At 46.3% G+C, this 16835-nt stretch overlaps 1 protein-coding gene across 1 annotated transcript in view; it reads left to right on the top strand.

Annotated features, from left to right (window-relative positions):
* RABL6 (RAB, member RAS oncogene family like 6) overlaps nt 1-16835 on the top strand; it is a 67559-nt gene that overhangs the window by 14156 nt on the left and 36568 nt on the right. The window contains exons 3-7 of the mRNA XM_074608260.1: nt 1885-1932; nt 8280-8332; nt 9921-10012; nt 10896-11036; nt 12148-12253. Of these exons, the coding sequence (XP_074464361.1) occupies nt 1885-1932; nt 8280-8332; nt 9921-10012; nt 10896-11036; nt 12148-12253 (440 nt within the window). The remainder of the gene's footprint in view (nt 1-1884; nt 1933-8279; nt 8333-9920; nt 10013-10895; nt 11037-12147; nt 12254-16835) is intronic.

The raw sequence follows: 16835 nt of genomic DNA, 5'->3' as shown, positions 1-16835 counted from the left end.
AGTTACTGCAGAAATCGTTCGGCAGCAAGAACAGATCTTAACCGAGGGTGCATTTGGTGTTAGGGTAAGGAGGTGGAGATTTCTGGAGTTCAGGAGCAAAGTCCCAGTGCTAGGTACCGGGTCACCCTTTGCACGTCATCCCAAGGGTTGGGATGGGGTTCCAGCTTCTCTGTGGAAGCCTCTTGATAGCGTTTAGGTTCTGCTTCACGTGGCGCTGCTGGAAAGAACAAGCAGCCCTCTGGGCTCTGCCTGTGCCCCTGCGAAGTTCGCCATCTGAGAAAGGAAAACATCTCCTGCCCTTGGCTGTTGCCGAGATGGATTGCTGGTCTGACCATCCCCTTGTCCTTCAGGGCCAGCAGCAACACTGCCAGTCCCGGCTGCAGGGTATGAATCTGGGGGCAGAACTCCACCAGCCGATCTGTGTCCCAGCACCTGCGGGGTCACGGCGCACCCCAAGTGGACCGTGGACTCCAGCAGCGCCCGTCGCAGGGGTGCCGGTGCCTGGGCGTGAGTAGCCAGCCCAGTACAGCTGGGTGCCAGGAGAGTGAGTGGCAGGTGGGGAGTGGCTGGACTTCAGCCGTAGCCGGCCTGATGGCCTGTAGAAATACTCAGGGGCAGAAGTCATTTGGGGAGTGTAATGGTTGGAGCGGAGGTTTTAGGACTGCAGGCTGCTGTTGTGTTTGCAGGCCCCTCTGAGCCTGAGGCACTGGCCGGGCTGAGCCTGGGCAAGTCTCCGGTTCCGCCCGTGCCCCGCTGGCGAAGCGGAAGATACGCGGGAGTCACTGTGAGGAAAAACAGAGGCTGATTTTGCTTCATACATAAATGTAACATAGGATCTTTCTCCAGAAGCAGAGGATCAAAGTTTTCCTTTATTCGTAATCTGTCTTTACAATATTTTGAAACATTTAAGTTTAGCCAACAGTGAATTCTCTAGAGGAAACGTTTCCTGGCTTGACAATGAGGTTTAGCTGAATTCTCATGCCATCCTAGGAGATTATTTTCTACTCTGAGACATGATCCGCCTATTCCATTGCTTTATGTTCAGAGCCGCTCCAAGTGCAAGTTTTTGCCTTGTAGCCTATACCTTTTCCAAAAAGCAATTGTTTCTTGGAATAACTTCTTGAAGACCAGACTGCTTATTTGGATTCGGCAGAAACATCTAAGCAAAGCTGCCCGTCCCTCCTGCCATCTGAATGTTTCGCTGCCCGCTGTCAGTACCGGCAGGAGTCTCTCTGTAGTTAGAGTTTTGGTTGTCTTGCTTCAGATTTTGGAAACTCAAATATATGTTGCTGCTTATAATTTACTGATACTGCAGCTTGTTAAGAGGCAAAATTGCTAGTAATGTCTTATTTTTCACAAAAGGCAACATGAAGTTTGCAGAGAGGGTGGATTTCTGTAGCCACGGGACTGTCTGCGCTGTTTGTCACATTCCCATGACGATGTGACAGTAGTAGTAAGGCTGATCTGCCTTAAATGCGTATTTTCCTTTCTTTCAGTTGTACGCCTTGCTTGCAGACCAGGCTTTATTCTCCAAATTAAATTTATATCTTTTTTAAAAGAATATGAAAAGAATCCACACAAAATATTTATAACATGCTTCAAATCTGACATAAAACATCAAGGAAATCTAGCTATCGCTTATGTGACTAAGGGTCTTTGAGAAGTTCTTTAGATAGCACGGCTTTGGTGTACAACTTGCACCTTCAACGGCGGGCCTTCTTGTGATGTTTGGGTTTTCTTTTAACTGACTCGAGAATTGCTTTTCCTTTGACGCTGATCTCCTCCTTTGACAGCGTTGGCTTTGGGTGAGGCTTTGGGGGAGCGTTGGCTGTTGGTCATTTTACTGAAACCCCCTTCTAACACTTTGTGTTCTTGTGCTTTTAGCCACCGACGACATTGTTAAAGTTGAAGTCTGGGATGTAGTTGACAAAGGTAAGAATTGTAACTTCCTTTCTAATGGAGATTCATTGTTCTTTCTCAAATTTCGTTAGACACTTACCTGGAATTCAGAAATACCTACTTCTACTTTAGAAAAACATCTGTAGTTACTTTTTTTCAAGTGCACGGATGCTACTTCCTGAAAAAATACGGAAAGGAGAGAGGAGTCTCCTGTGCTAGAGCCCATTATTTGCAATCTGAACTTCAGATCAAACCCGCTGTTGGGAAGCAGTTGTTTCACGTGCTCCGGGACAGATGAAACAGCCTGCTGCTCGTGTATTCAGATTCTCTCAACTTTGCTATAAACTTCATCTTCTCTCCTTTATAGTTTTAGATATGTTTAGACAGCTACTGAGTTCTTTGTTCTGTTTATAAAAGTTGTTGCCGAGCTGTTTTTGTAAAGGAATGCTATTGTTAAATTGATAAAATGTTATCTGCAATGAATAATGTACGTAGGAGGGAAGGATAAAAGAGAAGCCAATTACTTAAATTCACTTAGGACAGAAAATGCAATATATTTAATCCAAAATCATTTCTAAATGCTTAGCCAAGCAAAGTGTTACGTTGTATAAATACATTTTTCATTAATTTTCAATTTTAGTCAGAGTATAAAATTCTATTTTATAAAAAAAAATAAAAACAAATCCCCAAAACATATGTGACGAGGCAGTCTGGGTGCAGTGGAATCTGTTGCTCGAAGGGGGTGGGGATTAGATGTAAATGTTAACAGCCCATTCCGTAGCCCCGAATGCAAATATTGTTTAGCTCTTCTGAGGCGTTTTGTACCGGGCAGGCTCCTGCTTTAGAGCGAGTATGCTCACGAACGCAGCTCTGCGAGCGAGCGGCTCTTGCTCTGTGGGTTGCGTTCCATGTTTGCGTGTGTCTGTCAGTCAGATCCGTTGACCGCAGTCATTGAAACTTAAACTTTTATGGTTTGGCTGCTGATCCCTTTCCCCCAGCCTTCGCTAGAACCGGTGCTGGCACACGTCCCTCAGCAGACCTGCATCCCAGGGGCATTACCCCCCCTGTACCATCTGTGCAACTTACACACGCGGTAACGCCGAAAAATAAGAAGTTAAGTATAAGAGGGAGTGGGAAAGAGAGAAAATTAATTTTTTGTGTTGGCTAAATTGTATTTAAAATAGTACAAAAGCACAGATAATTAAAGATAGCAGCTCTAGTTCACATGCATAATGGAGCCTTTAGGTTAAACTTGAGCCAGTCACTTTAAATGAAAATCCCGGGCGCTTTATCTTTTTATTCTCTTAAACGCCAGCTTTCACAGTGTAGACAAAACCTTTCTTGGGCCAGAGTTACTGCTGAAGTCAGTCTGATTGCAGTTTGGCTTTCAGATCCTGGGATAAGATGTGCCGGGCTGGAATCTGAGCAAAACATCTGTTTTCTCGCCGCCTTGCAACTTTGGTATGAATAGATAGACAGTTAATTTGGGACTCATGTGGTTCCAGCATTTATTTCTGTGAATAGCTTCTCTGAGCAGAGTCATCTTCTCAACTGGAGACTTGCCATTTTTTTTGGCAAAACGGATCAGATTTGATACGTGCAGATGTTGATAACAGCTCTTCTGATACCGCTTTCATTTCTGACAGCGGAGCATGTGTCAGAAATCTCAAGGGACTCTCTTCTCTACGCTTTATATTCTTCTGAAATAAAGCTCATTGTGTTAAGATCGGTACTTATGGACCACAGATATGTATTTGTATGTAATCAAATGTACTTAACCAATGCAGAGTAAAAATTCAGATCATTGCTATAGTGGTGCGGGTTCTTGATAAGGACAACTTTAGGAAAATGTGCAAATTAACTGTTAAGAGCTTGCTCATATCTAACTTTCATCTTAATGTTATTTCATGACATTTTTGTTCTTCCTTCTGTGTGCTTAGGACAAAAAATCCTCCTGCGTGATGCTTTTGGTGAGAGCGACACTGATCTAGACTGTAGACTTTTAGTAGTGGAGTATCCAGTGCTGCTGCAGCAAGCGCTGACAAGACCTGATCCTCCTTTTTTTTCCCTTGCCTACCAGATCCTGGCTAATGTGCATATTTAGAGTCGTGCAGAATGCTGCCTTTATCAGGCTGGATTTGAAACTGCCAAAAAATGCATTTCGACATACGTTGTTTTCCAGGCTAAATTTTTTTGCCAGTGTTTTCCCGTTTTTGGAAGAATTGTTCCTTGTTAGAGAAAATTAAGAGACCTCTGTTTAAATTAAGACGTTTGAAAGTGTATTGAAAGCCTGATGTGGGGATGTAACTAGACTGTCTAAAAAGATATATCCGTAAACTGCAGTTTCCAACTTCAGTCTTGTAAAGCAGCTTCAGCCTCTTCTCTGCTATGCATTGCTGCCCTTCGTCGTGTCTCGGGGTGAACGTGCACTGGAGGATTTGGGGAAACTTAGTAAGTTGCACCCTGAAAAACTTCACGTACTGAAGCTAAATGTGGTTTTACTGAGTGGCCTTTCTCCTCGTGCTCGCCAGCAGCGCGCCTCCCCAGCCTTGGCAGTTCAGCAGCGTGCTCTGATGGTTCCTTCCAGCCCGTTCCAGGAGGGCAGGAGGCAGCTCGTTTGGCCCCGCCTGGCTGGTGGCTGCTGCCTTGGTGGCGTTCGTTTAGCGGAGAGATGTTAGTTTGGAAGTGTGGGGAGATTTATTGTGAAAGCTTAAAACCTGTGAGGCTGGTTGGTGCGCTGAAGCAGGGGGAAATGGCGAACACTGTCCTGTACTGCTCCTCTTACCTTTTCCTTGACTCTCTGGGGTTTCTTATTTTGCAATACACAGACTCACCGGAGCCTGCTGGGTTCTCCTTGGGCCCGCTCCGAGAGAGGGGCTCATTTCTGTAATGACGCCATTTGTTAAAATCTTAACGAGTAGAGCTTGCCCACAGCTACGGATTGTATTGAATTTTGTGTGGTGTGCGGAGTAAATACCATCTCCTTTGCTGCCCTTGGGATTAACAGAACACAGGCAAGGTATCTCTCAGCACAAGTCACAGCCCTGACTCATCCTTCTGGCTGTGCAGCAAGTTGTGTAACTGCTGCGGGTCATAAAGCTGTAACAGATCTGAATGCAAAGAAGCTGCTTGGATGCAGGTGATTCAGGAGCAGTTCTGGCCTCCTGTCTTGTAACTCCTGCTGGTTTGGTTGCTGCATCCTTTCCCACACATTAACCGAAGGGATGAAACCGTATTTTTTTTCTATGGCCCCTAAAACAGCATGAATTCTTTCCCCCATATTGGAGACTCCTTTCCTTTCCCTGCCTCTTCACCCCTCTCCCTCCCAGAGGTGTGCTGCAAGAAGGAGGAAAGAACAGAATTAACATTTCTGTTATTTTCAGGTGTCATAAGATAGATAACACTGGGGGTGCAAATATTCTAGATATGTATTTTTGAATGGTGAAGAGAAGCGTCTCCCTCGCACCGTGGACAAGGTTTATTGGCAAGCTGTGCTGAATCCCTGCTGTCCTGCAACAAAACTGATGGTTCCCAGAGGTGCAGAGGCTCTCAGGTGCTGGCCATGAACCAAGGCTTCTGGCGTTCAGAAAGGATTGTTGTGTAAGCCTTTGGGCCACTGCTGGAAGGTTATTTGGTTTCAGTCTTGCTATTGTGCCTGGAAATAAGGAGCAGTCATCGTTCTAGGTAGAGAGGAATCGCAACGCGAAGACCCTTGCTTTCTAATCGAGGCTCCTAGATCGCACAGCAGTGCGACCTTGAAGACAGGACCTCGGTCATATAACAACACAATCTTCATTGTGCACTTGCCGTTACAGGCTGTATTGCATCTTTTCACTACATACATCTTGTCTTCATCTGGCTCATCCTGCAGTTTTGGTTCCAAAAATAGACACTGTGCATGAATATGTACACACATGCGCTTTTCAGCTCTGTTACTCCTTTGTAGATGACCTCCTTTACAGCAGTGATGAGCACCACCTAAGAATATAAGAATATTACTCATTCCTCTTGCTACACACATAAAGCCCTAAGCAGGGAGAGGCGTGCGAGTCTAAATTCAGTCTCAAAGCATTGGCCGTACATGTGTCCAGGTTACCTTGATGGCTCAGGACAAGAGGACCTGTCAAGAGTATTTGTGGTTGCTTGGGCTTCTGTTTTAACACCTAGAAATTCAGGTCATGCCAAGCAGAATTTAGCAGTAACTGCAGAAATAGGGACGTTTCGACATTCAGAGAAACCACACAAATGCTACAGACTTGAAATGAACGTAATTGAAGTAGGAAAAGGCACACAAGTCCTAGACATCCCACACCTTCAGTTGTGCTGGGAAAAATCAGAGCCCATGCTTGGATCCTCCAGGGAAAAACGGTGCATAAATGGGGAAGGATCAGGATTAATATGTCTGCTACTTTCAGATGCCACCAGCAAGATGACACAAGGGTGGCAAACACTTCGCAGTGCTGCAGTGAAGCACCCACCAGGCGCTGTCAGGGTGTAGGGACTGGAATCTCCTGCTGTATCCTGCAGCATTAAAAGTTTCACGAGTAACTCAGTATTTCATAACTATTTATCCTTTTGTGCAAAAGGAAGTGAAACACGCTGTTTTTCACACGCAGCATCTGGCAGAACCACAAATTTTACAAGTAGTTGCTCCGTGTTTGAATAGTTGTCGGAAGCTGGTTTGGTCCCCGGTGTTGCAGTCTATGGAAGGAGTCAAGGGGAGGGTTTTTTGCGGGTGCATCTGAGCTGCCGACACGTTCTGTTGTCGGTGACACAGGGAATTTCTAGAAATTATGAGAAGGAACTCTAAGACTCTGCCATTATAATTTAGTTAACTTGTCATTATTTAGACTAAGAAAGTATGGAACCAAGTTAATTCAGAAATACCGTTCTTAATTGCTGTCAGTAAGATCTGGAAGATATTTGATGTCTGTAAAACATAACTCGATCTTGCAGGGTTGTGCGTTGTGCAGTGCTCATCGTTTGATAAAACTCGGGAAACTGCTGTACACAGACAGAGTTTAAACTCTCTACCTGGGGGCAAGGGCAGATTTTTCATGGCATTTCAGCACAAGGCGAAAGACGTCCTCCTCTGGCGTACAGTCTCCCAGCAATTAGTGCTGAGTGGCTACAACAGAAAATCACGTTAGCTGATGGCCCCTCTGCTAATCCTGGGTGCAGGTACGTGGTGTCGTCTTCTCTGGCTGCTGTGCCTGCAGGCGTTAAGATTTGGAAGCAGGATTGCCGCGTAAGTGATGTAAAGCAAAATTTTCAGGGAGCCCGAGGTTTAAAAACACCCGCTCCTTTTCTGGGGGCGCCGAGTCAAATGCCAGTGGTACTGTAAAATGTCAGTTTGTGGATTTATCCAGTGCTTATTGAAGCTGTAAGAAAAGGGAGAAGTCGCAGGGGGTCTGCTCTTTAAGCTTAAGGGCTGTATTTTAGCACATGCCTTAGAAGCAGCAGATGATTTGGAGGGAAACCCGTGGTTTCCTCCAGGCGGGATTGTGGCTGTGTCACTGCAGGGCAAGTCTCCGTAGTGGCTTTTTTGTGTCTTTTCCAAGTGTTTAGCCTGCTGCCTCTTGCACTTCCCTGTGATCTGTCCTCTAGCTTGTCTCTGCGCACGTGTCGCTGGAGCGTGTGGCGGTGGATGGTGCATCTGCAGGATTTCCTTTCTGCACCGTTGCTGGTGATGACCAGACCTGACCCTCTGGCTCTGGCCTTTCACGCGCGGGCAGGCTGTCTCTCCCCCCGGCTTCTCCACCTCCCCCTCCATACAGTTTGTTTGCTTTTGCTTAGATTTCCCCTCGTATAATTCCGGTCTGTCTTTTGGCTGTTAAATTCTCATCGTCTCCTGCCACCCCTTTTTTTTGGGTCACAAGTCAGCCCAAAGTGCCCGCTGGGCTCTGAGGTGACGTTTATTGCCAAGACTGCTCGCCTCAGGTCAGTGACACAGCACAGCAACGCTGTAGCATCTCAGGAAGGCTGCGTGCGTAGCCGTGCCGGTCAGTCATGACAATCTTCTGGTTTCTTCAACAATAATGCAACAAAAAATGTAACAGATCAGCTTCCCATTGTGGTCAGGGAGGGCACCAGACCCTGTATTATTCAGTCATTGTGACTTTGTGCTGTGAAGCGCGTGGTTTTAGCTGCTCCAGGCTTTCTTCCCGTTCATCTTTGAGTTATTCAAGCTGGTATTCTTGAACAGGGTAGCTGGCAGTTTTTGGCAAGGCATGTCCGTCCCACCCCTCCTCGTTCCCCATGCTTCTAGTAGAAGTTGGATCTGCTTTAAGGTCATATTCAAAATGCTGGGCTTCTGCCCATCCTGGACTTCTCTGCCCGGTGTAATGCCTTTTTTTTTTTTTTTTACAATTCTTTTTAAGGAAAATGCAAAAAACGAGGAGATGGTTTGAAACTGGAAAATGACCCTCAGGAGGTGAGTCACCTTTAACGCGGATGTCTGCCTCTTAGCGGGAGGCCTCTAGTCCACCTCTGGTCCATGGAGAGTAAGTTCTGTATTTGTTTCCGCTTTCAGGCTGGTCCGGCAGGCAGTTGAGGGGCAATCTGATCCCTGATGCTCTTCGCTCTTTTGCCGGTGCATTTTATCCTTGTTCGTGCCCTCACCACAACTTCCCTGCTGTTTTCCCTTCTGTCTTTTGGGAGTGACTGTGCCCCAGATGTTTACTCGGTAGCTTTGTACCTGTCTGCACACCCTCAGTGGCAGCAAGTCCTTTTGTAATGGACTTCTGGAGAGACCTGAAGAGGTCACTTGATGCCAGTGCTCTCTGGCTGCTCCTTGAGACTGGGCTAACAATTACCTTTTCACGCCCTTTGAAATGCAGAGGAGGAAGGGGCAATAGAAGTGCTACCTAGTGTGTAAAAATAATCAGAGCGGCTTCCTCAAGGCTCTTGCACGAATGCGTGTCCTTTTGTTCTACAGCAGAAGGTCCAAGTGCCCCATGGGAGACCATACTGCCACTTCCCCAAACTGTATTTGGGCTGCCAGTGCACTTCACGGCACCTCTTTCACAATATGTACAATTTTATCGTCAGGAAGAAATCAGTTTAAAGGCACGTGATCCCATGATCTCTGCTGCAGCTCTTAAAGAGCTTTATTGCTCCTGTTTCTGAGTCGGTGCCCTTTGGGGCTCAGCGCACAGACCGTGTCCTGGGACTGGCTCAGGAACGGCTTTGTTGAGGTTGATGGGAAGGGCAGCAGCACTGATGTGGGGAGGGCTGAGCGCGCGGTTCTGGGGGGAGTCAGGGCTGTGAAGAGTTGCCTCTTTCACCGGGGTGCCAGTCCTGCTCAACCTGTGTGCTCAGATGTGGGGAATTTTCTTTCAAAATTTTCTCCTGGCGGGGGGGAAGAACCCTCTATGAGAACAGATATCACAGCTGCTCCTTCCTTCACAAATCTCCGTGCGTTTTCCACTCCTGGGAAACGAGTGAGAATTATTCCGTAGGCCCCAAATTGCGGCAGGAGCCTTGGAGGTTGAGTACAGTACAGTGCCAGTACTGTACTTTGCAGCATGCAGAGTCCAAATGATGGAAAGCAGATCAGGGACTAGTAAATACTTTCAGCCCTGCCGGGGAGAAACTCAGTAGACAAATCCTGGCTTTATACACCGGAGGCAACGGAAGTACAGTCAATATTTGGGTCGGCAAAGAGATGAAATGGGAGCTGTGACCTCTGTCCTGCGTCCTGTCGCTTATATGGAGTTATCTTGTCAGCACTGGATTTGGGGGCACAGGGGAAAGAGGAGCGGGTGGGTTTTAGCATTTGCTGTCAGACGTGGTTTTTTCGGGGACTGTCAGGTGCTTCACATCCCGCTCCTGTGGGCAGTGGGGACTGTGAACCACCAGGTGTCTTGCGTAAATGATGATGATGTGAAATCCGCGGATGCTTCTTACCGTTTCTGTCATTTCAGAAAGTTTGCCTGTTCAGCCCTGTGTCAGCTGCGTTCTGTACAAGGCTGAAGTTGAATCAAGTTATTTACTGTGTCTTTTGCCTTTTATTTCCTCAGGCAGAGTCAGAAATGGCTCTGGATGCAGAGTTCCTGGATGTCTATAAAAACTGCAATGGCGTCGTGATGATGTTTGACATTACCAAACAGTGGTAAGACACCTTCAGCAGCACGCACCCCGTGATTCTCGCTTGTTTGGTAAAAACAAACGACTTTTAGGCTTCTTGATTCCCAGATGGACTCTGGAGCTGATAACCAGGCTACTGAGTTGAAGCAAGCTTGTATCCTTGAAAATAATAGCTTTATCTTCTGACGCGTCTTCAATATACTCCTCTGCTGGGCTTGTTTCACGCAAGCAGTCTCCCTGGGGGCTTGTGCGCCGCAGTTTCTGATATGGGGCTGTCTGAGGCTTGGTAATTAGTGCTGTCGCAGGTGCCAAACATGCTGGGCATGTTACAAACCCCTGCTCTCCAGAACACAAGGGAAAGGGAAATGCTCCTGAGAAATTCCCAGGAAGACTGGGATTAGTGAGGATTATTCAGAGGCCCTAGGCTGCAGTAGCGTACGGAAATAATGAACTGTTCATTTTGCACATCTGCTGAGGAGGGGGAGAGACATACGGAAGGCGGAATGGAAGGAGGAGGTGGTAAGAGTTCCTGCTTCATATTTAAGCTTGTGTTTTACAGGTTTGGTGTGGGTCAGTGAGCCTGTGACAGCTGGAGGGAGGGAATCCTTTCTTTCTGCTGACCCCACACAGTTTTGTAGGACTGAGGGCAATATTGCGGTAGGAGATGTGAGGTTGCTGGTGGAAGTGGATTGTTGAACCTTTTTTTTTTTTTAATGAAGAATGATACAAACATGTTTACAGTTCCTGTATTTATTTGAGGGGGGCAAAGAAGCCACAGTCTTAGAAAGATTTTGGAAAAAAATTCTTCCTTAGTTTTTGTTTTTTTTTTCCCTGTGTTGTGTGCATGAAACTGCTCACAGAATTATGTTCCCACTCATCTGCCTTTATCTCTCTCTCCTATGGTGAAGGACGTTTAACTATATTCTGAGGGAGCTTCCCAAAGTGCCGACCCATGTTCCAGTGTGCGTGCTTGGGAATTACCGAGACATGGGGGAGCACCGGGTCATTCTGCCTGGCGATGTGCGGGACCTCATCGACAATCTGAACAGGTAGGATGGCACCACGGTCACCAGGCGGGGGAGCAGACCTCGGCTACTCTCTCATCACCTGTAGATAACCGTATTGCTGCCGTGTTTGAGATGCACGCCACCGTCGTCCTCTGACCCTGTGCCTAACTTTTGGGCTTTCAGATCTCCAAGTGTCTCGTGCAGCACCTGCAGCTTGCACGACGGGCTCTTTGATCTAGGAGCCTGTACCAGGCAGGCTGTTAGCTGTATTCCTGGAAACAGTCAGCACCTGGTGGCATGTGCCTTTCAGAACTACTCTTCCCAAGAAGTTGTCTTCTTTCTGGGTAGTCCTTCTCTTGTGAAAGAATCCTCTCCCTGCAGCGCGACCGTTCCCTCCTCCAGATAATTCTGGTAGAAGAGAGGCAGCTAGTGCAGCTGGCTACCTTGCTCTTCCTCTGAGAGCATTCCCACGCAGCACTTGCTGGGCACAGCCACGTCATACGCCTCCCTTGCCAGCCGGGCAAGGTTTTCCCTTATGCAGAGATCTGAGGCTTTCCGTTATTTAGTATAAAATAGTCTTTGTTGTTCAGGATTCAGTAGATTGTACCTTTTTGTGTGGTTTTGTGTTTTTAAGGCATTTTTTCATTTTCCCAATCTCTTAGTTGTTAGTATCTCTGTCAGGCACACAGAAATGATGTCAGTTTTAAGGCTTGATTCTGTAATGTAATAATTTCTTTACAAGTTCATCTCTGTATGTGACTTAGCTGAGTTTCGTGCCCACTGCTGATGCTTGTGACTTAATGTTAGGTCTGTTTGTGGTTTTAAACCAAAACCTTCACTGAACCCCTCATTTAGTGAACCAATGGCCCGGTGTCCTGACATAGTATTCCTTAGTCTGGCAGCCTCATGACGCTGCAACACAACAGCAGCCGCGTTGTGCCACCCTTCCGGAGGAGCAAAGTGTGAATTTGGTCTGTAAACAAAATAAGGAGTCCCTAGCAGAATGACCTGCTAGCCTACATTTGGGGATTGAGGGCTTGGCTTGTAAATGAGGGTTGTTCGTGGTATGTAGTTCAGCAAGTGCCTCTTCTGTGTGTACACAGTCTATGGTCTTTGTACAGTTTTCTTCTCTCTCTCTGTCTGGCTGAGACAGGCCTCCCGGCTCCTCGTATTTTCGCTATGCTGAGTCTTCCATGAAGAACAGCTTTGGCCTCAAGTACCTGCACAAGTTCTTCAACATCCCCTTCTTGCAGCTGCAGGTAAGAGAGAGGGTGTTTCCCTGATGTGCTGGGCGGGTGGGACAGAGTCCTTGTCTCTAAGGTGGGAATTTGGTATTTGGGGTTGCTTTTGTTGTTAAAGGATCCTGAGTAGATCTTTGGTTTTGTAAGAGCTGTTAACAAAATTATGTCAGTACATTAGTGCCTATGACTTCAACATGTCTCTGCTTGCGAGAGGGCTCTTCTCTGCTGTGTTCACAAATGCTTACCTCTGGAGAAAGGATCCGAGGTGATGAATAACACCGGCAAGAAAATTGCATCCAGTGGTGTAGGTACCAAGTCAAAAATGTTACGTGCACGCATTTGTTCAACTTCTTGTTCAAACATTCTTGTTTAAGTTCTGTTCAATTAAAACTCAGGTGAGGAGAGGTTTGGTCGTGAACTGAACAGTTCAGGGACAACTGTCTTTGCCCAACTGGTAACTGATCTGCTTGGATCCTGTGCCCATAGATCTAAGTCTCGTGTCTCCTTCATAATGGAGGTTTCTTGGGTGAGCTGGGTGGAAAGCAAAGGCCGAATGGGCACGGAAGGGTGGAATTCTCAGCTGTGGTCCTTTAGAAGAGGACCTTTTGGGGTGATCACACAGGAGTCCTTTGGGATCAACGTCATATGCTTTTGGGGGGTACGTATGATGTTGTATCATTGTTCTCTTTTGGATGGAAAAAAACAGACAGTTGGTCTTGATCAACTTTCACATTACTTTCACCGGTAACTGAAATGTCTGTGTGTATTTTTATACAAATAATCCCCACTGAAATGCTAGTTCAGAAGAAGGGCGGATGTATTAGTGGATGTCACCATGGCCTCAGGCTGCAGAGCAGAAAGAACCGGGTTAAGAAAATCGAATGTATAAAAACCCAGTAAAACAAGTCAAACAATAGATTTTTTTTGAGGAGGAAGTTGTAGGAATCTGAGATATAAACCCAACTTGCTGCTTAGTGGAGAAGATTGAAATCTACCAGCGTGGTGTTGGTTAAATGTTTGGTTTTATAACCTTGGCTCCTAATGGGGAAGTGACGTCTTGTGGAAATCATGCAGAATAATTAGTTCCCAGGTTACTTTTGTCGGTGTTGTAGATCTCTCCTTTTTTTTTCTCAAATACATGTTGATAAGAGACAAAGCACAGCCTTCCTGCCAGATTTGTTTCTGGAAGCTGCTTGTAACGATACTGTTAATAATCAGTGTATACGGTAATTTCCCTAGCTGTAGTTATAAGCAGGAAATGCCGAAGCATTTGTACTATCGGGTTTGCTTGGGAGCAGCTTTAGGATGGGAGCCTTAGGGGACCTTTTATTTAAATGTGCTGCGTGTAAGTAAACATCATCCATTAATCTGAGACTGAAGGCAATTAGGACACTTAGATAAGGTAATTGTCCCCAAAGCCAGAGAACTTCTCGGACATACCTTGGTCTTCAGGAAAATAATAAAAATAAATCTGATACAACCTTTAGTTGTTCGGAGATTCCAGTGACGGTTGCTTGGGAGAGGTGAGGGAAGTGGGGTGACCAGCCCACATTCGTTCTGCTGCTCGGGGTGCCACGGGGAGTAGCCTAAAAGGTGCAGGTGCCACATAATAAGACCCCCAAAATCCTGTGTTTTTCATAGAATCACAGAATGGTTTGAGTTGGAAGGGACCTTAAAAATCATCTTATTCCTCCCCCCTGCCCTGGGCAGGGACACCTCCCACCAGCCCAGGTTGCTCCAAGCCCCGTCCAACCTGGCCTTGAACCCCTCCAGGGCTGGGGCAGCCACAGCTTCTCTGGGCAACCTGTGTAATGTAACTGCAACCTCGTGTAATGTAATTAAATACTTCAGCACTGCAGAAACAAGCCTAAAAAGACTTCTCATTGCAGTTTAGTTCCCAAAACGTGCAGGGGGAGGTTTGGAAGGGCACACGTGAACTATGCTTGTAAATAAGTCTGCTCCGTTCTTTGTACCTCGACGCAGAAGGTGGCAGTGGAGGAGGTTGTCCTGTGTCTGTCATTCAAGGAGAGAGTGGCCAGATCACAGCTGCCTGCATTTTCCTTTAAAACAGCAAGGCCATAACTAATTCCTGCAGCCCAGTGCTCGTACAGGGACTGGAGGCAGGTGCTTTTCTGTGCATTCTGATAGAAGTCACAGCATAGGATCCAATGTGGAGAAGGCTTCTTTCATTTCTCTCTGGCGTGCAGGAGATCCCTGGCCTTGCCAGTCTGTGCTGAGGCAGGTGACACTGCAAATTTGGAGGCTTTTGGGTGCCCCAAGTAAAGCTTGGGGCTTTACTTGATGTGGATCTTCAGCCGAGATGTGCTGCACTTAGTTTTTCCAATGCCACTTGCATTTATGCCGCAGGTTTATTAGAAGAGCCTCGCGCTGCTCCGCGGTAGCTGCTGCTGGGTGGCTCTGGGCGTTCTGCTGCTCCTGGAGACCCGCTGGGGGCTGTGCCTTTGAGGGACGGGGAGCCAGGGCTGGTCCCGCTGGGCCTGATTAACCACCTTGCAGCACGATGGTAACATTTGTAGGAAAATCACAGCTAGACTTAATTCCTAAAGATTCTGCTTATACCTTCAGAGAGAAGGTATAAGGTATACTTGCCAGTAACAGGCTCCAGAAAGGAATGGTTTCCCTGGGACTTTGGTGGAAAGCAGGGTTAAAGGAGAGGAATGCTCCCAGGTATTTAATACACGTAGGATTTAATCGGTCTCAGTGGACCTCTGGGGTTTCTCTGTGTTCCTCAGCCTGCCCTCCCGCAGCTCCCCAGGGGAAGGGGAGTTGTCCAGCCGTATGCGAGATTCCATGCTGTCCTTCAGCGGAGTTGGTGTTCGGAGCGGTGGTTTTAGGTTGCACGCTTCTGTGTTCAGCTTCCCTTCATGCATCTTTCATAAAAAAGCGGTGCCTGAAATTCATACCCCCGGTATAGAGCACGTCCCCTCCAGCAGCCCGCGCTCGTCAATTATTTATCAGTTCCTTTCCAGGGGAAGGACTGTCAAACCTGAGAGGGCGGTTTGGCTGTAGGTAGTGCTGGTGGCCCACAAAATGTGCAAATGTGATCAGGTCAGCCCGGCCTTCGGATGCTGCGCTGGAAGGAGACAGAATTCTGCAGACGGCTGAAATTGCCTTTTCCCAGGAAGCACTTGAAAGTGGCAGTCAGCCAAAGCGCTGGTCTGTAGCACATGACTTATTCCCTTCTTTTGGGTCGTTGCTAAAAATAAGCTGTTTCTTTAATATTTTAATACCAGCATGGTAAAATAGAATTTATTTTTTAAGTATTTGGAAGTCCACTATTAGTGATGAATTTTTACAGAACTAAACGCAGCTCTCTCTTAATTATATTGAAGTTCTTAATTTACTGTAATCTGTGAAAATTTAAATAAATACAACTCTGGTATATGTCTTGCTGCCAAAGGATGAGGAATGACAAAGCATTTGTTTAACAAAAGCCATTATCTCGGTGCCTAAGGTGAGCACTGGAGAGCAGCGGCCCTTCTGTCTCTGTTTACTCAGCTAATTTGGTCAGCATTTATTTCACTCCTGTTACGAACCCGAGGACAAGGAAGCAAAAAAAAAAAAAAATGCTCTCTTTTGTCTCACTTTTGCTTACACTGTATGAATAACATAAAAGGATGAAATCTATTACTTCTAAAATTTTGAATTTCTTGAATTCTGAAGTCTAGAATTTGAATTCTAAAAGCTGGAATTACTTCTAAAGTCTTGATTAGTGTTTCTGTTTAGTGTAGCAAGGTTAAGTATGTATAGCGTGTTTTGCTGAAATTTTGTTGTCTGTATGCCACAATAAAGGGAATGCAAGTTAACTAATGACTTCATAATTCTTTGTACACACGTTAATTGAAGTCACGCTTCCATCTGCATAGAGCTTGTGAATATGATGAATGAAAATTACCTAGCAAGGGAGGTAGGGATCAGTCCTAGCTCTTAATAACAAAGGTAAAAATGAAGAATCTAAATGCCTTGGAAGCAGTAAATTAGATGAAATGATCATTGAAGCTCTTAAATTTCAAGAAGGACTGTATCTTCCAGTAAATTAGCATGCTGAAAGGTTATCAGCTATTATGAATCACCCAATCTTATAAATATACGAAACAAAAATTACTTAAACCTCGTTTGCCGATTTAAGTCATGGTAGAATTTGATATAAACGAGGCTGCTCCATGGAGGACTCGGTCTGTGCCCTGACTGCTCCCTGGGCAGAGGAGAGCGGTGTGTTTTATGGAAGGCAGATGAGATACTTGCTCTTTAAATTTGTGCCTTTTCTTGATAGCTCCAAAGTTGTCGTGTCTACAGAACTGCACTGTCAACAGTACGAGTGCATGGATACTGAATGCCTTTGCTTTATCCCAATCATGGAATCTCAGTTGGGTTGGAAGGGACCTTAAAGCCCACCCAGTGCCACCCCCTGCCCTGGGCAGGGACACCTCCCACCAGCCCAGGTTGCTCCAAGCCCCGTCCAACCTGGCCTTGAACCCCTCCAGGGATGGGGCAGCCACAGCTTCTCTGGGCAACCTGGGCCAGGGACTCACCACCCTCACAGCCAAGAATTTATTCCTGAGATCCAATCTGAATCTCC

The sequence above is a fragment of the Larus michahellis genome, chromosome 15 (assembly GCF_964199755.1).
Source record: "Larus michahellis chromosome 15, bLarMic1.1, whole genome shotgun sequence".
Taxonomy (NCBI): Eukaryota; Metazoa; Chordata; class Aves; order Charadriiformes; family Laridae; genus Larus; species Larus michahellis.
Note: the sequence above shows the minus strand (reverse complement) of the source record. Positions and strands in the feature narration are given on the sequence as shown.